This window comes from Manis javanica, chromosome 3 (genome assembly GCF_040802235.1).
Source record: "Manis javanica isolate MJ-LG chromosome 3, MJ_LKY, whole genome shotgun sequence".
In the NCBI taxonomy this organism is placed as follows: domain Eukaryota; kingdom Metazoa; phylum Chordata; class Mammalia; order Pholidota; family Manidae; genus Manis; species Manis javanica.
The window spans coordinates 8,534,403-8,557,442 of record NC_133158.1 but is presented as its reverse complement, the minus strand read 5'-3'; the positions used below and the strand labels follow the sequence as shown (position 1 = coordinate 8,557,442).

At 46.2% G+C, this 23,040-nt stretch overlaps 1 protein-coding gene across 24 annotated transcripts in view; it reads left to right on the top strand.

The window, feature by feature from the left end:
* FHIT (fragile histidine triad diadenosine triphosphatase) overlaps nt 1-23,040 on the top strand; it is a 1,286,968-nt gene that overhangs the window by 1,172,388 nt on the left and 91,540 nt on the right. The window contains exon 6 of one of the 24 annotated variants that reach the window (XM_073230797.1): nt 2,601-2,817. The exons of the other annotated variants lie outside the window; for them this stretch is intronic. Coding sequence (XP_073086898.1) covers nt 2,601-2,660 — 60 coding nt within the window. The 3' untranslated portion in view covers nt 2,661-2,817. Of the gene's footprint in view, nt 1-2,600; nt 2,818-23,040 lie in introns of those variants that run through there. 24 annotated transcript variants of the gene reach the window in all.

Genomic DNA, 23,040 nt, shown 5'->3' with positions numbered 1-23,040 from the left:
CTTTTTTGGAGTAGATTTTTAGGTCATCATGAAGAATGGGAAGAATTTTGATGGGTTACAGAAGCTGGCAGGGAGGGGGAGGAAGAAGCTGGGAAATCCCCACAAAAGAGGAAACTATATAAAATATAATTTAGAGCTACAGAAACAAGGATTGGCATGGTATGCACAGAATGAGAAAGATTCCATCTGGGCGGCAGCAGTGTTTCTCAGTGGGATGGTTTCCCCCCAGGGGACATTTGCGGTGTAGGGACTCTTTTGGCTGTCACTTCTGGGTAAGGGGGCCACTGGAATCTAGAAGGTAGAACCGGGAATGTGGCTAAGTATCCTGCAGTGGTGCACAGGACAGTGCCCACAAAGAATTATCCGGGCCACGATGTCGGAGTTGCAAACCATTGGCTAGAAGGCGGGTAGGTGAATACTGATCAGGGAGAAACAGCTACAACGGGGCAATGTTGGAGTGGGGCTTGAATGCCAGGACAAGCTTATATGAATTGAAATGGCAGTGGATACCTGTTCAACCAGGCATAAGTGTCAACCCTTTCTAATAATAGTGGCCGATTTTTACCGGGCAACCATTTCCCTTGCATTTCATATAGTGCTGGGCGACGTCCAGTCGCAGTATTCCCCTTCCCCGGCCGCAGGATGGGGATGTCATCAGGCGTGTCTAACAGGCTGTATCATCTCTTGGCCCCAGTGGCTGGTCTACGGACTGAGGCTGTGGTCCAAACAGAACCAGTCAGAATCTTTTCCTGGGATCTGTATATGAACAGTAGGAAAAAGATCTTTTTCTTCTTTTTCTCCTTCTCCAATTTGGACTCATTAAGATGAAAAAATTTAAGCTTAGAAATGGCTAAAACCATCTACTTCCTCCTCCGGGGTCCCCAACTCCAAGAGGAGCAAGAAATTAACCCAACACCCATGAATCAGATAGAAGAGATGGCGAGTCTGAGGGACATTATTTTGAGTGTCCAAATGCCATGGAGCTCAGCAGTAGAGCTCACATCTAATGTTGGTGGATTTGGAAGCAATAGTAATATATATTTGGGTATCTAAGTCGCTGTCAGATGCACTGTGAACCATGTGGTACTTGGTGGATATGAACTGACTTGTGACAAAACGATATTGACAGTAGGGTGGCCTGATGCCGGACTTCATATGCACTCTCTCAATCAAGGGATACAGGAACTTATTTTCTTTCCACAATCCATCAATAAGGAGTAATACCTTGTAATAAACCTTCCCCATTATCTTTTTGAAGCTCAGACACTGACAGTCACATAGAGATGTTTTTTGTGTGTGTGGAAATGATACAGTACTAATCTGATTCCTTCATACTAATTATGACTGGGAAATGGAAAGAACATTGATCTCCTTGCTTTAGAATCCAGAAAACATATTTGTAAAGAGGGTTAGCATTTTGGTGTACTGCAGTGCAGAGAGAGAGGGGTCATTTGAATGTATTCATTCTTTCAGAAGATTTTTTTTTTAATATTGAAATGATCTCTTCTGGAAGGTCCATGTTCAGTCTTTACAGTGATGAACAAAGTGAAAAGAGATTATGTTTTCAGTGTTTGTAAAGCAGTTACTGAACCCAAAAGAGTAAAACATGTTGGGGTCTAGTGTCAAGATTCTTGATTCTTATGTTTTTATTGATTCGTATGTTTCCTTGATTCTTATGTTTTTCTTGGATTCAGTTTCTTCACTATAGTAAGTTATAAAAGTAGACACACTTTAAGGTACCTTCCCAACCTGTATTCTGAACACAAATAGGTTTATCTTAGGACTTGGGATGGTGGGGAAATACCCTAGTGTGGAGGATGGGAAGGATTTTGTTCATGGATTTAAAGTGAAACTCTCAAAGCTCTAGAAAGTGTCTAATACATGATATTGAGTCCTGAATTTTGGGCTGGTTTTGAATTATGTAACAGTTTTCTTTGGCTGAATCATACCAAAAAGGTGAAACTGATAGATTTCCCTGTGATTCTAGATGAAAGAATTAAAGCAATCACACAGAGAAAAAAAAAGGCAGAAGATAATGTACACAAAGTAAAACAAATTTCGTGAAAGCAAGTGAAGTCGCCATTTCAGTGGTAGATTTACGATCAGAATGAGGGAATCTTTCTTCTCATTTCTGAGTATATGGAAAATGAGAATCCATCTTGCAATTTCATTTATAACTTCATTATGTGTTCTGTGATTAAATTCCTTTCACTGTGATGTTAATTGAGAATGAATGTGGTTATTATGTTTTGATCTTGTTTGGCTTTAGTAACTTTTTAGAAATCACCTTATTTTAGAGTCAAGTAGAAAATGCGTCCAGAGATTTTAATACGGAAAGGGCAAACTCCATATCAGACCAAGAGAAGGTGGGTAAATCTTCAGAAAGTGCCATTACTCATTCTCTTATTAGGCTGAGAGTCATTCTGCTGATTATTAAGATAATTAGAGCTATCAGATTTCGCCATACAGTGCTCTGATGGTATAATTTGTAGAGTCTTTTAGCTAACTACTTGCTATTTATATGGGATGGTTGTGAACTGGGAACAAAAAAAATGTAATCCCTACATTAATGAAGTCCATAAACGTCTCATTTGTCATAGGAAAGACAAAGGAAGAGACTGTTCTGTTTGTGGCCTCCTGCAAGTGAAGGAAAAGAATAGGTAATGTGAACCCAAGAAGAGGCCAAGAAGTGGTCATGTGAACCCTAAAGATCTCAGTTGGATCAGAAAGCAAGAAAAAATAGTAGAGGAGAGACAGGGACAGAACATTCCAGTCTCAATCCGGAGATACTGGGCTCAGCCGTGGTGAATCAGTCAGTCGGAAGCTGTCTACGGAAGTGGCAATTACTCTGCTCTTTCTGAGCATGACCACCCCACCCTCCCTTCCCTACGCACATGCTCCACCCTCCCCTTCTCAAACCACGGCTAGTGACTTCCAGTCATCATCAAGTCCTGTCAGCTTTACCTTTATACACATATCCCGAATCCAGATACTCTGCCCCATTTTCACTGCTCCGTATCTCTTCCAGACCCTCATTTTCTCCTGCCTGAAAAATTGCAACAGTCTTCTTGCTGCTCTTCAGCTTGTATTCTTACCCCCAAGAGCTGATTCTCCACGTGGAAGAGCTCATGATAGCTTAGACCTGGTCACGGCCCCCCTTTTGAACCTTCCATTGCCTCCCGCGCACCTTACGATGACGTCAGAAGTCCTTGCTCTCACTCTGTGAGGCCCTGCATGATCCGCCCCCCTCACCCTTTTAATGCCTCTTTTTCCTCCTTAGCTGTAAGCAGATGGCCCTCCTTCTGTTCTTGGGAACACTGAGCCTGTCCTGGCCACGCGCCTTTGGAGTGGCTGCCTCCCCTGCCAACAGTGTTTCGATCTGTCTCACCCGGTGGGCTGGTCTCCTTACTAGTGTCCCAGCCTAGATTCCACCCCCAGCCGGGCTGTCCACCACATGTGAAAGTGGCCCTTGTCCCAGGTACTCTCTGTCCCGTAATCGGGCTTTACTGTCTGGAGACCATCGATCACTATCTGAAACTTTCTCATTGATTGAGGGGTTTATTATCTGTGCCTACAGAAATACTTGGTGACTTAATTTAAGAGTATAACCATATTTCATATGCCATTGCCCACAGAATACTGGCATATAAAACAGATGTAAGAGGAACTGTTCCTGATGCAGTGAGCAGGCCCTGAGCCCCTGGGGCCCCCTCCCCTCACCCCAGTCCCTGCTAAGCTTCAGCACACCACCCCGAGTCTGTGAACACACTGAGAACCAGGCCTCCGGGCTGCTGGTCACGGTGGCAAAGGCTGTCCTGGTACCTTCCCACCATGGTCCGCTCAAGCACAACGCCTGACCGGCCATACCCCCCGGGAATCGAGTGCATCTTTCTCACGTGCTCTTCTCTGCGGTTGAGCTGTACCTAAATGGTAAGGAGAATGCGTCTGAACAAAAGACCTGGCTCCTTCCAAGTCACACAGAGGCTCTGACCGAGAATCCCATTTGGCACCTCGTTATATCCCAGGCCCTGCTTCTGAGAGGAGGTCATTATTTCAGCCTGTAATCCTACATAAAGGCTTCCCACTTTTCAGTTACGCAGAGTAATATAACACACATCTCAGCATCAGACATCAGGATCAGCGCCGGCAAGGCTCACATTAAAATGCTCTACCAGGCAGCATCTCCAAAGTGAATAGAATAGCTAACGTGCCTGCACAATGATTCTTGCTTCATGGGGAGAAGGATTTATGTTTCAATACTATTAACATTTTCACTGTGACAGCCATGATTTAAAAGAATTGTGTTTTAATACAAGATTGAATGCAATTCCTTAATAATACCAGTACCATATTATTAATGTTTATGCTTTTAATTTTGATAACCCAACTAACTAGTTTGGAGAACGTCATTCCTTCCTTGATTTCAGTTTTTCAATGAAATTATACTATTAAGATGAAGTGCACAGCTTGGAAATGGGAACTGTCTATTTGACTTAGAGTGTAGGAGCCATAAATGGTCAGTTTTCAATTTAAGCTGAACATCGACCATTAATTAGCAGTGATAGTAGTAATAGTACAACTAATTACGAACCTGAAGCTGTGACCCCCCTTGGGGAGTGGTGGAGCTGAAGGTGCAGGAATTCCTGTGGAGATTATGTGAGCATAGAAGAATAAGGCCTCCCTTCTAAATGAAAAGGATGTAGATTTATTTTTTTCTGCTTCTCATGATTTCAGACAGGCTTCTGTGGGCTGAAGTTGTTAAGCCTGAGCACCTTCTTCTGTTTTCTCCCTCATGTAGATCATCGATGCTTGTTAGATGGTTCTATTGTGTTCAGAGGGAGGATAATGCGTGCATGAGGGTCTGCCACACACAGCAGTTCCTGAGAACAGAGAGTTTGCAGGGTGCTGTGCAATACATCATCTTCACGTTAGGGACTTAGGCTGGTCATTATTCCACCATTTGGGATATTGCTGGTTACTCTGGCAAAGGGAATGGAATATGATACATTGTATCTAAATTGTACACTCTTAAAGGCCTCTACCTAGAAGAAGCTCAATCCTGCTTTTGTTTATTGCCCACAGCAAGCCAGGTGGCCACACCTGATTACACAGGAGCAGGGAAGGAAGAAGGAAAACCAGAAATATCAGTACACAGTTCTTATGACCGTCACAGGCACCCTGCTGATGGGTGAGCAGGGGATGAATTCTGGCCTGCATTCCTTTTGATAAAGCCCTGGCTCAGGGCTTTACCTGCCTAGAGAAGGGAACACCTTTTCCTAATTTACAGGACGGGTAATAGCAGTCTAGCACCTCAGCTATGTAATCCATTGTGCCTGATGGATGATGGTAATAATCTTCATTCATTCATTTACTCTTGCATTCCAAAGTAGTAATTGAGTCTCTACTCTGCATTAGGCACAGGGAATAGAGCTTTGAATAATCGATATAGTCTCTGGCCCCATTGAGTTTATGGCTTCTCAGGGAAGATAATAAAAAAGAAATAATTACAAATGTGATGCATGCTGATGGAAGATGTATAGGGTGCTATGCGACCATATGACAGTAAATAAGTTACACGTTATAGGCATTCTTCCTTCTATGACAGCATCTAGACTTTCAGGGCTGACCAACAATTTTGTGTCCTTTAAGCAGAAAATCAGACCAAGGAGCAGATAGTTTGGGTGACTTAGTCTTTGAGACACTGAAAAGCACCGGCGCAGTCTAAGCCCTAATGCGCACCTCAAAGCATGTCTTGAAATAGCATCTGATCGTCTATTTGATGTTCGTGAAGACTATCCTGGAGCAGGGTGTGTATGTGCATGTGTGTGCGTGTATGGGTGTGTGGGGGGTGGGGTGGATGTGGCTGTGTGTGTGGGTGTGCGCATGTGTGCACACTGTGCACACACATTGACCTGGAATCAATCACATGTTGACTCGGACCTCTCAGCATTTCCCCTGCAATCACCCTGTAGCAGATGCCGTCCAGGCACCACCCACATTCCATGGACAGCGATCAGGCTGCTACACGCTGACCTTTGGCTTCCTTTTGTAAACACCATGACATTCCGGCTGGGGGCTTTGTCTAGCCACTGGTGTCCACTCCGCGTGCAGTGCATAGTTGACTGAATGTGCCAGAAATGCAATGCCTGCCACCCACCTCCTCTTGGTAGCGGTGATCACCAGTGACTAATGGCAGTTAGTGAATAAGTATCCCAGTTCCCTTGCTCTTTTGGTGAAATGACTCGGAAACATGTACACGCTCTCTCCCAGTGGGACTGAGTCCCTCTGACCTGCAGCAACAGCCTGCTTGATACACACACCCCAGGAGGGAGTATTCCCACCCCTGTCTCACTTCCCTGCCGCTCCTTCTGGGGTTTCTGGGGTCACCTTCCAAATCCACTACTCACTCACAGTCTTGTCTAAGGGTTTGCTTTGGAGGAATCTGGCCTAAGACAGGCATGTTTAAACAACTAATCAGTAATGCTCAGAGTCAGGGTCTTTGAACTTTTCTCTGTCTGCTCCTTTCCACATGGGATGCTAAGAAAAAAGGGTGATACTTGGCAAAGAAACTCAGAGAAACACGGAGTCCTGCTGGGTGACCACTGGTCCTTAGTGCTGGTTAGTGTTCCGAGCATCCTTTTGCAAACACAGCCGCTGTTCATCTGATCGTATGTCTCTAGCTGGTAGCGTCCGCTGTAGCACCAAGTGGTTTGCTTTTCCCCAAGTGTATCTCATGATAATCTGGTGTTTTGTGTTCACATTTAGCTTGAGTAGGACCGACAGCATCACAAAGTCCTTTGGAGAAAAGCACTTCACAGTAGAACGAAGACCTTAGAAAACACATTTGGCTGTTGCATGTTTTTCCTCTGAATACCAGGTTCTGTGTTCTTCCAGGTCGTGACCCCTTCCCTGAACTGTTTACTATCTGACTTCTGAGCATAAAAATACAGTGATTGGAGAAATCAGTTGGGGTCCAATTTATGAAAAGGGACTTCTTGTACTTCAAGGAAATCCGTGTGGTGCTCTTTGGAAGAGGTGATAAGTGTAGTTTTCAGTGGAGTCTCTGCATATATTATGATTGATCCGCAATCCATCGTCTTCCCCGCCTTGCTGCTCGCTGGTGAAGAGACCTCGCTTGTGCATTATCAAGGAGGGAACATGTGTGGGGACGTGATTATTCAGCAGAAGGGCTAATGATGATGGCAGGAATTTTCAGAAAACATATCCAAATTGGAAATTTCTGCACTTTCAAAAACAGCACCTTGAAAGTTTGTCCTTTGTCTCAGGCATTGCTTTCCTTAAGTGATGTCTGAAAATAAATGTTGCCCTGTGCATTTGTGCCCAAATGGCTTTGGCCTTAAGCTTCTGGAGTGTGGCAATGGGGTGCAGAACCATTGCCAAGATGGTCCCTCCTGCGGCCCCCAGGCAGCACCGCTGGTGGCTCAGTCTTCCACACCCTGTCACTTGTATCTGCCCTTGGCCTCCCTCTTTGCCACAGAATGGACTGACCTTCATTTCAGCCATCTGTAAACTACAATGCACTGCCCCCAACCACCACCCAGGCTGCCTTACTCCATGTGCTGGGCTGGGCTTCACGTTCTGCCAAGGGGCCATCGTCTCATCCTGCCAGGCAGGCATGCCCTACCGCACGCTTCTGCTCACTTCCTCCATGAAGCCTCCTCCATCTGAGCCCCCCCCCCCCACCCCCGCCATCCTCCTCTCCAGGCCCAGGCACCAGGCAGCCCACTACGGTAGGATAAAAGCGATCAGTGTGGTCCTCTGGACTTGGTGTCAGATCCTGGCTCTTCCAGGCACTAGCTGGGGGGCGCTGGTGCATCACTGAACCTGCGGGCCTTGCAGTTTCTGTATTGATCCCCACCTCCTGAGACCACTGTGAGGAATAGATGGGACAGCAGGTGTAGAAGGCCTAGTTCAGGGAGGGAGCTCAAGGACTTCAGATGAGCTCTTCCATTCCACCCTCCAAAGTCCTCTCACCCTGTGCCTCCCACTCTCTGGTGTCTCGGTGTTCCTCCTTTCTACAGGTATTAGAACATCTGTGTGCTGACTCTTCACTTGAAACCCAAATGCACCTGCCCACCGGGCTGCCCTGTGCTCCCCCTTTGCAGCTGCCCTCTGCTCAGCCTCATGCTCACCTGTAAATCAAACCAGCAGGTGAGGTACCAGATGTGTGTCTGTCCTGATGGTGTTGACGAGCAATGTGGGTGTTATGAGCAGCGTCTTGGAATAATGGAAGGATGATGTTATGCACCAAACTTTACTCAGCCTTTCTCCGACACCCTTCTTCTCCTGCAGGCCCCATTCCCTGTGGCAATTCTTTGCCCATGTGTGTTTGTGTGCTATCCCCACATCTATCTGCCTTTTTTTTTCTTACACACACTGTCACCCACCCCTCCCTCTCTTACACTGAATTTTCTGTTCCTTCTCTCAAGTTATCCAGCTCATCTACATCCACTCTCATTTGCATTCTTTCTTATTAATTCTTCCCCAAAAATGGTCTTCCTCAGGATCCATACTTCTTGGAAAGCATGGAAGGGATTCTAGCCATACGTAACGTAATTTTTCTCCTGAAACTCGGTCTGTTGTCTTCTCTTCAGAGCTCAGCACTTTAAGTATTAATTGTGAAGTGGTTTCCAACCTAGAGACGAACTGCAGAAACTATCACATCCCTTTTCCCCAGATTATCGAGCTTTAGCCTGTCAATTGATGTATTTTCTTCCTCTTTCTCAGACAAGCAGACAGACGTAGATACTGTTTTTCTGACATGATGCCACATCACGCCTAAACATCGGTGTTTACCTTCCCAAAACAAGGAGCATCCTTTCATCTCTGCTGCAACAACTCTCCCAGTCAGGAAATGAGCAGAGAGGCATGCAGTGCCCAGACCCCATGCAGGCCGTGCCAAGTACCTGACCATGACTGCTTTTCTTTGGGGAGCCAGGACCTATCCAGGAACATGTGTCACATTGAGTGGCGACTGTCCCTCCATTTCCTTTGATCTGGAACAGTTTCTCAGTCTTTTTCTGTCTTATATTTCCTCATAGGAAGATCCTCTGTCTGTAGCTTCCAGAATTTCATTATGATTAGACTCAAGTCACATATTCGTGTGTGCATTCCTGGCAGGAATTCTGCAGAAATGATGCCCAGCTTTTTTCGGGGCATCATATCGGAGGGCACACTGCAGTGACGGCTGCCCTTGCCCTATCTCCTGGCCAGGTTGGTGTTTTCCAGGTTTCCTCATCACTCCTTGAACATTTGTTTGCTTACTGGCACAAAATAAGAAGTTCCAGGGTCATCTGATACTTTCCTTGTCCAGCTTTGGAATCTGCCATTTCTCCAAGAAGCCCTGGTTCCTTTTAGCGGAAGATGGTTTTTAGGAACTAAAATCTGGGTACTCGGTGTGTTCATTGTTCCTGGGATGTCATTGCTTCTAGGTCCTCTCAATACACAGAGCTAGGAAATATCTGTATATAGGTCTCCACATACATTTATTACTGTATCTGTGTTTATGAGTCCGTACATACTCTCCCTGACATGAGCTCACACCAATTCAAATCTAACTCTTGTTGCCTTTCCATTTTTATAAGTAACCTTCTCAGACAGTGAGAAACCCAGCTCCCAATGTTCTCAGTACATATTTTCATTTGCTTAACATAAGCAATGTCCTAAACATTCTGTCAGTCTTCCCTGCCTACCACCTCTGCGCCTCTCATCCTCTGTGCCCTGTTCCATCAGACACTGCACACATGTCCCCACCTCTGGGTGACACCCCTTTCTCACGCTGCCCTGTGCGTTTACCCAGGGAATGTGCCATTACCACTCACCTCCACAAGGTGCTCCTCCCTCTCACCACCCGTCTCCTCAGACGCTATCATCTCTCTCCAGGAGGGGAAGGGAAGGGAGGGTCCCCATTCATGCCTTTTCCCTGATGGGTGGGCTGTGGGAATTCCCTCCCATATGCCTTCCACAACACATTTACATCTGAGTTGAATGAGCAAATGTCTCTTCGCTGTCCACTCACCTCCCTTCACTCCCTCAGCATCACCCGCCTCTCCCCAAAGCTCTATATAAGCATAGTCAGAGGCAGAAAATGTTCAATACCATGTACCTAAGCCAACTGGGCATAAAGCTCCAACCCTAGAGAAAACTAGGGCAGCTGCATGGTACAGGCAGGGGACCAGCAGCTGGGACCTGGAGGCTTAGTGCAAAATCTTTCTGTATCCAGGCTTAATACCCTCTTTCACCGTCTCTTCTCCTCTATCCAAGCTCTTTGAAAATATATTGACATTCAGAGTTTCCAGTATCACTACGGACATGCATGGTGAGAAGCACATTCCCATTGGTTTCCTTTCCCAGGTACACATAGTAAAACAACAACCATGAAATCTTTTAAGATAGGAGAAAATCAACCAGTATAGCAGAGTAATAAATGGTGGTGTCATGTTTAACAGGGGTCGTGTTTCCACACTCAAGAAGGCAAATTGATTCTTGAGTCTTTGTTAGTTCTCTGCATCTAATCAATAGGCAAGCTTCTCTGGGGAAAGGAAAGAATGAAACACTGTATCTCCGCCACTGATTTTTCAAGCCAGCATGTCCCCAAGACTCATGCTCCCTGCCATTCGCCTTTTCCCCGAGTTGAGAACTCTCATTCATTTTCCTAGATTACATTTTTGTGTAAATAATCCTTTTCTTTTGAAAAGATGAAATGGATTATTGGCAACATTCTTGATAACCTTCATGGAATAAAGCCACAGCCCTTCCTAAGGTAAATTAGCATCAATCTTACTTCTCAGGAACCTAGCAGAAGGCTCCAGATGGGCAGGGAGGTGGCCAGAATGTTTTAGAAAAGTACATCTGACCTAGAATCAGTGGCAGATGTGGAGGGAGCTGCCATGACATGTCTGATCTCATTAATGCTCAAGGTTCCCCGTGCAAGGATGGATGAATGACAGTGTATCACTCACTGCTGCCCTCTGAAGCCTTTCCATTAGAAAGGCTGCAATTTAATCTCTCATGTCACAAATCAAACCCCAACTTGAAAACTACCTTTCTGAAAAAGGTGCACACATCCCATGCCTCTTAGAAGGAGCTAGAGTGCCTCTCAGAGGAAGCACTGCATCCCCAGGAGCAGCTACTGGGATTGCCTCCCGTTGAGACTGCGCACTGTGCGCCAGGATGCCAACTGTACGTGCTCTTATAGCAGCTCAGTTTTTGCACGTTGTGTGACTTTGGGCAAGTTGTTGACATTCTTCTTGACTCATTACTTCATTCCTTCAGTGAAGATAATACTCGATTTCTCTGGGAAGCTGTGAACATTAAAGGAGAGTGTTTCGTTGTTGTTTTTAATGCTCAGTCACATAACTAAGTCCTTGAAAAATAGTAGCTGTGAGTTATTATTGCTTACTGTTACTTCCAGACAATAAGGGCTAATAAGGGCTTTGTATTACTTATTCCATTCACTCTTGCAGAATTAGACATTTTGAAACACCCTTCTGTAGAGGAGGAGATGAAGTCGTGCAGAGCTCAAATAACATTCCTACATCATACAGCTAGGAAAAAGGCACATTCCAAAGCTCGTATGAGCTTTTTGATAATGTTAAATGGCTACTTGTCCATTGGAAATAAAGTTTTTTATGGATTACAATGGAGTACACTACTAAGAAGAATGATGTATATCTATATTTATGAGTGAAATGAGGCCGTGATTTTTCTATCTTGTGATGTTTCTGTCTGGTCTTAGCAACAGGGTTATACTGACCTTATAGAATCAGTAGGGAATAAGCTCTTTTCTTTTTCTATCATCTGGAAAAGTGGCATAAAATTGGAATGATCTCTGCTTTGAAAAATTGGAAAAATTTGCCTGTACAACCATCTGGCATGGTGTTTTCCTTTGCAAAAATATTTTAAGTACTTCTTTGATTTCTTTAGTAGTCCTAGGGCTATATAAGCTTTTGCTATTTCCTGTGCCGATTCCAGTAACTTACGTAATTTTATGCATTTGACTATTTTGTCAACATTTAAAAAAATTTTGACATAAAGTTGCTGATAATAGTTCTTTGTTATCTTAACTTAAGCTGTATTTATGTCCACCTTTTCATTCAAAACACTGCAATTTTTCCCTCAGCTTCTTTCGATTAGTCTTGCCCAAATTTATGGTTTAAATGTTATCAAAGAACTGACCATTTTGATCTTCTTCAGCAAATATTTGTTTTCTATTTCACTAATTTCTGTTTTTATACTTATTGTCATTTTTCTTTTGCTGAGTATGGGCTTATTTTGTTCATTCTTCTGTACGTAATTAAGACTGACATTTACCTTGTGAATTTTGAGACTATTTTCTAATATAAACACAGATTTTGTTGTGTTTTCTTTTGTTGTAGGTATCTTTTAACTTCTTAGCGATGAAATATTAAGTGGAGGAAAAATAAGTTCACAAAGATCAAATGGTTGAGTAAGGTTGTTATCGTTTCTGTAAAGTTAAGAACAGCTTTATGATAAAGCATTCTAGGAACAATTCTTGATGTATGTCATGGAGTAAATATTTGTATTCCCCCACAACCCATACGTTGAAGCCCTAACCCACAGTGGGATGATATTGGGAGGTAATTAGGTTTAGATGAGGTCACTAGGGGGGCGCCCTCGTGATGGGATTTGTGCCCTTAGAAGAGAAGGAAGACAGGGACCCCGCACTCTTTTCCTGCATATGAACTGAGGAAAGGCCCTGTGAACACGCCCCAGTGGCAGCAGACTGCAAGCCAGGAAGAGAGCTCTGATCAGAGCTCAGCCATACTGGGACCCAACATCCAGAACTGGGAGAAAATAAATGTCTGTTTTTTGAGGTGCCCCAGTAGATAGTTTTTGGTCATAGCAGCCTGAGCCGACTAAGACGATGCCATGTAAGAATATGGCAAAGGAAGGGTGAAGGATGAATCCAGGCCTCAAGATGATGATTATCACCAGGGAGTGAGGCAAGGAAATAAAATGGGGAAGGTGTAGGCCAACAGATGGAGGTCGTTGTGAGAGTCATAGCTTTTGTTTTATACGTGGCATTCACGAGTGCTTATTGCATTCTTAAAAATAACTTACTAAATAAAACCAGGAACATTTTCATAGCTAACATTGGACAAATGCTTAGCGTGTCCCAGGCCTATTTTAAGGCACCCTGAGTCATCCCAAGGGTCCCTACAGGTGGAGACGGCTTCATTCCGTGTTAGAGCTGGGTTATACATCCAAGGTCAGAGCTGAAGCCAGGATTGGATTCAGGTGACTGGGATCACCGGATGGGAGTTACGGGAAGACAAGTCTTTTGAGGAAGCAGGGCCGCCGTTCTGTGAGGTGGGGCGCCCCCTGGCAGCGGAGGGTTCCAGCCGAGCCCGTGGACCCGCCCTTACAGGGAAGTGCCCCCGTGGAGGAAACCTACCTGCAGGAGCCTCTTGTCCCCTTTGCATTAATAAGAAAGGCCTTGGAGCAGTTGGGCTGCCCCCTTGCTCACTCAGGAGAAACGGTATTTAGGCAGGGCACCTGGCATCGCAGTAACAGGAGCTTGAGAGTTTCCTGGACCTGGATTCAAATCCAGGCACCGCCACTTACTTGCTCCGTGCCTTGGGATAAACAACGATCTGACCTCAGGCCTCAGTTTCTTCATCTAAAAAATCCCAGGATAATTTTGGGGAGGCTGGATTATGCCCTGCCCTGTGCTCGGGCCTATGAGAAGGGCTCTGTAGTATGGGAGAGAAGGAAACCAGACGCCCGCAGCGGGATCCTCCGCCTCGGTGAGCTGACACTGCAGGAGGCAGAGGAATGATCCCACTGGCGAGTAGGATGCCAGTGCCAGGCCCATGGGAAGCCTGACCCTTTGCCTCTCTCTCCCTGCTCTTTTGCACGTGTGAGAGAAGCACACGGGAGGAGTTTTCTCCACCGAGCGTCAATTATTTATCAGCCGCATTCATGCTCAGTGACGCGTGTGGCAGGTATAAATCCCCGGGCTCTTCCCCCAGGAATGCTGCTGAGCAGCGTATGCAGTGGGGACCTTTTAAAGCATCAGCCCTGAAGAGCAGAGATTGATTCATTCACAGCCTTTTCCTTTGCACATCCCCGGCTTCCCGGGATCCCTTGCAGTACAGGTCTAATGACTTCTGATGCCGGTCGATGCAAAGCCAATTAATTTACTTCACAATTTCATGTACTCTGCCCGGTGGGTCAAAGGATTTGTTGTTGCTTTGGGGTAGGGGGTGGGGTGTTTGTTTTGTTTTGTTTTTAGGAGTCTGTCCTATGTTATTTCTTCATACAGGGACTAATTAGCTCTGATGACTTTATCTGTTGATGGAATCGGAACGTTGACAGGCATGTGAAGTCGCAGGGAAGGAGCGCAAGGAGCCCATGACTTCCATGCCTTTTAACTAGAGTCTTCCTGGCAGTTAGAATTCTATAGTCTAAATAAATGTAGTTGTATTTTGGTATTTTTATGGAAACTAGGTAGGTGATTTTAACATTCTCTGGGAAGTTCCAATACAGCGTAAGAGGAAAGTGGTCTCTCTTTTCTTTCTCCCTCTCTCACATCCACATTATAGGACACAATGAAAATCAAAATATGTCCATGATTTTGTACTCTCAGTCTGGAAACTGTGAATTCCTTTCTCCCCAATTTAAAACAGCCTCCCTTTGTGATAATTTTAAAGGTTTGGTCAATTTGGATTAAGCTTTGAATTGGACATTTAAACGTATTTAGAGGAAATTTGATGGACCAAGATCACACTTGGCTATGTGCTGGTGTAATTGAAGCATGTCCAACTGCAGCGATAAAAATGATGGGCTCCAGAATTCACTGAACTTGGATTCGCATCTTTCCTCTGAGGCTTCTAGTGACGAGTTTGAGATGTTTACATTCTCTGGGTCTCAAGTTCCTCAATGGTAAAATGAGGATGATAATGCCCTAGGAGGCCACTTCAGAAATGAGTATTCATGCACAGGGTATTACTCAGTAAGTGTACTGTAAATGCTGGCCCCTGATGGTGGCGGCTCATTCCCATGCTCCGCTCTCTACTCCAAGAACAAAGCGACATTTAAGAGCTTAAAAAATAGTTCCATGAAAAGCCTCCTCCTGGTTAGTTTAAGGAGATAGAATGTGGCTGGTTGGATTGCCATATACTGGAGACCAGGACTCCACCCCACAGTGAGTCGTTCATACGGGATTTGCAGGAGCTACTCAGTATAACAGTTTTTAATTAAAATGCTTAGAAAGAACTAAAATCCCCCTACTGGGAAGACCTTGTCTCTGTCTAAGCTAAGACTCACACAGTGTGTATTAAAACAGGATTAAGGTGTAAGTTAGAACCAGTTCTACAGGTATGTGCGACTCCTTTTTGTACTTAATTGAAATATTCCTACTGGTTTGTTTAAAAATGAACTCTGAAGTAACGTCTGCTTTACAAGTTGTCAGAAGCTTCTAGGGGCTTTAAACTTCAAGTTTAAAAATAACCCCTGAAGAACCTAGCATACCAGTGAATATAGCAAAGCTTTGACAGCTTCTAGTGGGAATGGCAACTTTTGATGATGGTGATACATGTAGTTTGGAGCAAGACACAAATGGACTTGTGTTGTCTCTTGAGAACCCAAGTGCATTTAATATGCCTGATTCAGGGGTGAAAGGAACATCTCCACAGCATCAAGGTAAATGGGAATAAAGCTAAGCCTGGCATCTGTTGGCTTTGTATCAAGAGAGAATCAAATGGGTTGGGTGTGGTTTGGATTGGCCAGATGTGAGTTTGAACCCCAGGTCTTCCACTCATCAGCTATTTAATTTCAGACAAGTTACTTAGCCTCTCATACTCAGTTATATTAACTGTAAAATAGGGCTAAAAACAGGCCCTTTGCATAGAGTTGGTAAGGGTCAAGTACGATAATGTACGTAAAATGCTTATTGCAGGAAATGACACATAAATATTCTGTAAATTGCTAATTCTCATCTTCAGGATTCATGTTCTACTGTATTTTAACTGAGATATAATTAGTAGCTGTGGACGTCCTCGTTAATAATTAATGTGCTATCATAGTTCTTCAGCTCCGAGGATGACCAGCACCTGCCCCACTGCAGTCATCATCGCCTTGAGATTCCCAAACTTTAGTGGACTGTCTGGACTCGGCCCGGTTGGCCTTGCCCCAGGACCCAACAAGAGCCACCTGGTCCTGGGTCCAAATATCCTAACTGCTCCATCGAGGATGGAGAAGATCCTGCTCCTTTAGCTGATGTTTGGTTGGCCACCCCTTTGTGAACAGTGAGACTGGAAGAGTGTTAGAAGTAGTAGAAAACACGCAGGCCATAGCACAGGTCATCTTCACGAACAGCTCTGATGGGGTCAGAATGGGTGAATGTCAACTCAGTTCCCTAGCATGCCCTGATGGCACCTCTGTCCCCCCTCACATGGTGTCCTTTCTGCTGTGTCACCAGCGCATGAAAAGCGTGAGGGCTTGAAAAGCAGCCTCTTGTGCTTGAGGCCAGTCACACCTCCAAGGTGCCTTTTCTCAGGTACATGCAAATCCTTCAGTCATTGCCCTGAGTGTCTGCAGGTCCAGTTGGGAGTGTGGGAGCCGAGCAGAGAGGTGACTCATTGTTAATTTATATTTTAAACAGAGTTTCTTGGCGGTGGCCCTGTTGTCTGTCCGTAACCTCTCTGGTCAGAGACCCTGAACTTGCAGCAGCTCATTAACTCGAATAGCTTGGCCTTTAGCTTCTCCTCCATGCGTCATGTACCAGACTTCACTTCTGCTGTGTAATTTAAGGGGAGGGAGAGACCACCATTTTTACTGGAGGACTTAGGCCTTTCAGGGTTACTCTGAGTCTAAGTTTCATCTTAATGAGGCAGTGCTGAAAAAAAAAACAGCCACCACCATAGGATGCCACTGCCTTAAAGAGAAGTCCGCAAAGCCACCGGCCCACCATAGTACTGAAGAAGCTACAAAGTACAAGTTAAGGAAGATACTGAGAAAGAGATAGAGGTGCCAAATCAGAATTTGCTAGGGAATTTTGCAAATTAAAACATTTTCCATTGATAATAAGAAGTGACAGCTTCCCCCTGCTTGGATGCTAACTTCAGCATCTTTACTGGTACAGTGTATATGGAACTACCGAATGCTTGTATTGAGACCCATCCCTTCCAGGGGGCAGGGCTTCACCTTTCTAATTTTTATTCAATTAGCTGCCAGCATGCAAAAACCTTCATCTTAGCATTTGGTCCTAGCAGATAATTTCAAAAGAAAAAAAACATTGAAAAAACACATACCTAATTAAAATTGTATGAAAACACCCCAGCATGGTTTATCTTAAGGTGGGGCCGACATACGGTTGTGCATATAATTTATTTCAAGGAACTACAGTCAAAGGTAGTTTCTGTGTGCTCAGGATAGATTTGTATAATATTGCTGAATGCTGACCAGAATTGCATTGGGCTTTTCCCTTTGCTGCAGAGATAACTCATGTACCTCTTTCTTTGAGTTACTCATATAACACATCTGATCCTTTTAGAGTAACCTATTTTTTTATTTCTGAAAACAATGCTCATTTTTCTTTCACTGAACAGAAAAGTTGTAGGTATTTTGTTCTGAATTATAAAGCAACTTGATCCTTCCTAGTAAGCACGTGCCTCCTGTCTCATCCCTTGGACATAGTCCCTCAAGTACATGCTGCTTGGAAAGCTGAAGGGACAAATTCCCAGCACTGGCTCCCGGCCATGTCGGCCTGTGTTTGGGAGCTGGAGGCCTGGAGTAGTTTGCAAGCCACCATGCAGGTAGGAACCTCAGTTATTCGGCCTCCACGAGATCACGGCTTGGCCACACCTCACGCTGCATGCACCATCATCGCACCATTTTCACACGCGCCTTCTAGTGGAAGAGCCTTATAGGTTAACAAACAACGGTACATGGGAGCTAGAGAAGAATTTTTCCTGTGAGGGGATATGAATCTGACCTTCATATAGAAGAGCACAGTCCTACATAGAATCTATGTGAAAACAGAATATATTCCCTTTAACATCAGGTGATATTTGAGCGAAGAGGAATGCAAAGGCAGTGAGGAGTGGCAGATACAGGTAAATACTCAGGGTGCAGGATGAGAGGCAGGGACTCTGAAATGGGGTCTTTGTCCGCAAGTATTTTATTGTTCTTGGGAATGTAAGGAATTATCTTTGAAATACTACTCTTGTGGTAGCGCACCACCTGTGCAGAGGCCCCAGGCAACGTGAAAGCCAGCGGGGAGTGCGGCATCCTTACTGTGTGACAACAGAGGAGGGCCCCTTCGCATTCACTCAGCCGTCTGTTGCATCACCTCATTTCCCTGATATGCCCTTAAACGTGGGTACCTTGCGGATTTCAGAAGGAGAATTATCAGGTGTTAACACAAAGAAGTCATTTATTAGTTCTGTATTTTAAAAATAATTTCCCTGACTCCAACACTATTTTGGAAGACACAAATATTACGAGGTTGACAAACAATGATACCTGTGAGCTAGAGTACTCAAGGACCTAGAACCCCACGGAAGGGCTGTGCCATAGTTTTATCTTCTTGGCACCCCTCTCTGTAAATACAGATATATTAAAATATAATTGATAATCTTCCTAACTGTATAGATGTCTCTCACTCTATAAAAACTCTACAGATGTCAGTGCAAAAGCGGTCTTCCTTAAAAGCAACCTTGACGGCCTCCTATTTATGAAAAAAAAGAGTTTTGAAGGTGGGTTGGGCTTGAGGAGTGAGTGTGCATGCGTGCCCCTGTGTGTGGCAGCTGAGTTCTGGGGAGCGCGCTGTGTCCGACAGGAAGGGGCAGAGGCAGGGCTGGGCAGAGGCAGGGCTGGAGCATAAGGCAGGCCTTGCAACGGCCCAGCCCACCCGGAAGCTCTGGAGCAAACACTGCCCATCAAGCTTGTGCTGTGAGGGGCTGAACTGCGGCACTCGCTCCACGTGCCTGCCCTATGCAGCGAGGAGATGCCACCAGGAAAGCTCTGCCTGTGGGTACGCAGCTCTCTGTTGCCGAGGCCCATTTGAAGTCGCCGATGGCTGGACACTGCTTGCTGAGAACCTGCCCCACAGAGGGACAGTAAGTCCCTCCTTTAAAGGGAATTTGGCTGGTGCATATCTGTGTCTACCAGAAATGTGTGGTGCTCCTGTGCCCACCCCACTCTGACCTAGTTTAGCATATACCTGTTTTCTTCCTGGATGTCACCTCACCCAGGCATGGGCATCTGACCCTTTGTTTGTACGGACTCTACCAAGAGTGTAACAAGCTGATCTGACCTTCAGAGGAGAAACTAAAACCCAAAGAGGTGAATGAAATGGGACCAGTGAGACTCTTTGCAGTATGTAGGCGCGAACTGAGAGTGCTGTTGATTCTGCGGCACGTGACACAATGGGAACGTGAAGCTGCTTCCAAATGATGTTTACTGAGCTGTTATTTTGTGTGCTAAGTGATTTACACCCAGCCGTCTCATCGAGCCTTACAATAACCCTACGTGGTCAAGGCTGTTGTCATCTTTCCCACCTTACAGACAAGAAAACAGACTGAGAAATGCCTCAAGGTCCCAGAGTGTGGCCGTTTGCATGAACAAGTGCACGGTGGGGTGGGGGGTCATGCCTCTGACTGGTGTGACTGTGCAGAAAACCGCGGGATAAGCATCCATGCCTCTTAGGGACTTACGACCAGGCAGTATCAAACGTGGTCTCTTCCCTCAAGAAACTCATAAGGCAAGACTTGTACACAGAATTATAAACAAACAGTATTCTGGGTCCCGCATACATGCTTCAGAAATGGCAGCAGATCTCAGAGGGGGGCCTCATGCAGCTGAGGGCACAGTGCTGCCCAGGCCTTTACAATAGGTCCAAAATTATTGTTTAACTCATTCAATGAGGAGATGCAGGCTGCCCAGGAAAGGTACCACCTCTGGCAGGGAATTGCCAACATTTAAAAATCAGGAGATTTCACATTGGCATTTTGATTTCTTATCTTTTTTTAAAAAAAAAAAAAATTGAAGGTCTGACAACATAGGGCAGCTCTGAACCTGCGATCTGCCGGAGGGGGGAGCATTTGCCACCCATAAAGGACCCCATTAAGCACCTAAGTTGGCAAACTCAGTGGTGACGTGAACATAAGGCTTGGTCATTATCATCTAGTGACAAGGTTGCACTTCAGCTCTCTGAACGGAAAGGAGACCTGGGAGATGGAGACGGCGCCTCTCCTTCCAGACGGCAGCGAAGCAGGTAGTCAGGCTCTCACCTTGCTGTCCTTCTCAACTGCCCGGAGCAAAGGGGCACATGGCCTGCTGGGGCACAGCTCTGCTCTCTTCCGACCCTTCCTGTGGCCTGTCTGTGGTCCCCACACCCTGCAGCCTGGGTACCAAGAAGGGCTTTAACTGAAAGTGAGAGGTGAGATTCAATGGTGGAACATGAAGTGCAAAAAGTCAGTAAAAGAAGTCATGTTGAAGAGTGAGGTTTAATGCGACTTCTCCCCCGAGGGGCCTCGTCACTTCAAGCCTCTAATACCAAGCCTGACAAATATTTAGAAAATGTTCAGGCCAGAACCATTTTGCACCAGGAGAAGACAAGATGTCCTTATAGATTTTTTTCCTCCTTCATCTCTAATATCTATGATCCTCTGAATCCTGCTAAGGAAACATAGATCTCAGAGGCTATTCTCTGGCTGGCATTTGGTGCTAGAAGAGAGACATAATGGAGCTGGGCTGACGTAGATCTTGGCAGAGGGCAGGAGCGGAGATAAGGAGGTGGCTGCTGGGGCAGAGGGGCGAGCCTAAGGGTGGCCCTAACCCTATAAAAGGGTGATTTCTGGGGAGCCAGTGTGAGGCGGGGCAGTGCTTCCCCACTGACAGGAACTTAAATACCTAATGGGGGAACTAAATGCTGGGATGCCCCGCCATGCTCCTAAGGTGCACGCACAGTATTTGGGCAGAAGTGATGTCTCGGCTGTCGTGACGTAGGAAATGATGGCAGAAGGTGGGCAAGTAGGGTGTGTGCTTCAATGACAGGACACTACCCAGGGCCGTGGTTTTCTTCTTTCTTGCTTTGGAATCGACCTCTCTCCCCTCTTCCCTGACCCCGGGCTCCACTACAGGTTCCCCTGATCCTAAATATCCCAGGAAAACTGATGAAGGTAGCACAGCTCTGGCTGAAGTGTGGAGACCTGGAGGTCTGACAGCCTGGCCTCCCTTCTGCCCCCGCCTGCCTTTTACAGCATCAGCACCAAATCGAGGGCTCCTCAAAAAGCAGAGAGGAAGGCTGGGGGGAAGCACAGGGATGTGTGCAGAGTGTTTTCATTTAAATCTCATAATGACCCTGTGTAGAGAACCAAGTTAATCTCCACTTTGCACGTAAGGAAACAGATGGGGAGGCTTACACAGCCCAGTCAGACGTCCTGCTCCTCGCACACAGTGAGCCAGGACAGAGCCCAGGCCTCTGCACCTAAGCCCCCGCTTCCGCCACCAAGAGCACACTCCACTGACACCAGGGGACACTGACCTGATGGGGCAGGGCCTGGCGGAGAGCGCAGGGGCCGAGCAGGGCCGTGGAATCTGCCGGGAACGTGAGTCCATGTGGGGCAGGAAAGGACATTCCAAGTGAGAAGAGCTGCGGAGCAGAGGCTGGGGCGAAGGGAGGCACGAGGCCTGAGAAGTTCCTTTGGGCTGGTGTGTGTGGAGTTCGCAAGGCAGTGTTGAGCTCTGCCAGCGACGCAGTGAGGCCAGAACCACGGTCAGGTCTTGAGCGGGGTGGGCCAGGAGCACAGCAGGTTTGCGGCAGGTCTCTTGGCCCTGGAGAGCAGGGGGCGCAGGTTGAAGGTGAGACGGAGGCTGGGAATCCAGCGTGGGGCCAGGAGACGTGTGCTGGTTTGCATGGCTGGGGCAGGACGGGCACAGGGGATGGCCTCGGAGGTGAGTGAGGAAGCAGAAACAGAGCGAGTTGATGACAAAAAGCGTTGACCTCATACACCCTGACCTAACCTGCCCCAGTCCTCTTGCCCAGATACCACAGATACCTCTGTTTTCCTCAGGGGAAAACTGGGGACAGAAGGGCTCAAGGAGGTGCCCAGGGGCTCGCAGCTAATGGATGCCGGGGCCAGTGTTCAAACTCAGGAAGTCTGGCCCCAGATCCATTCCTCTGACCACTGTCCTAAACCAGCTCTCCTAGAAAGTGAACCACTGTGGTTACGGGGTAGCACAGAAGACCTTTGCCAACTTTTAATATGGAAAAGCAATTCTCTAAATTATACAGCTCAATCTTTTATATATTCTGTAAACCAGAATTTCTCAAATAATATTCCATGGGACATCTATGTGAGAGATCATGAAAATGCGTACTGGTTTGAGAAGTAGTGACGTAAAATGAATCCGGATTCTATACTCCAGGCCTCGGTGGGTGCGTTTGAATGGGATGATGCCCGAGAATTGCCAGGAGGAGGCTGCAACCAAGCAGTGTTTCCCAAGCACATGTGACAAACGTAATGCTGTTCTTTTCACATAGAGAATTCACTTGTGTTGCTACGAACGTGAGTGTCTTACAGGATATAATTTGGGAAATGATTGCATAGACACTTTCTAAGGTTTGGGCTGGAAATAGCAGGACAATAAGTACAAGCTGACCATTTGGAAGTAAGAAAGCACCTTAGTCATGAGCAGAGGCTGGTCCCGCCTGTGCTGCAGCCTCACCAAGTCATCACTCAGACGTGGCACCCTGCTCGGGCCTCTCTGCCCAGCCTGTGGATTGCTCCGGATGGGTGACTTTCTGCTGCATCCATGGGTAACACATGTGGCTGGGGTCCTTTCTCCCTGGTAGGAAGTGGCTGCGCCTGTTAGCGGCTTGGGCCCAATTACTCTCAAAAACTTGGACTTCGGCTGCCACACAGAAGTAGCAGTTCTCAGGCCTGTTCAGCCCGCAGTAATGTGATTTCTGCTGGCTCCTGAAGAGGACATACTCCACGTTCTCGCGCAGAAGGGAGACCTTGGGGCCCAGCTCAGGCGGCACGTGCA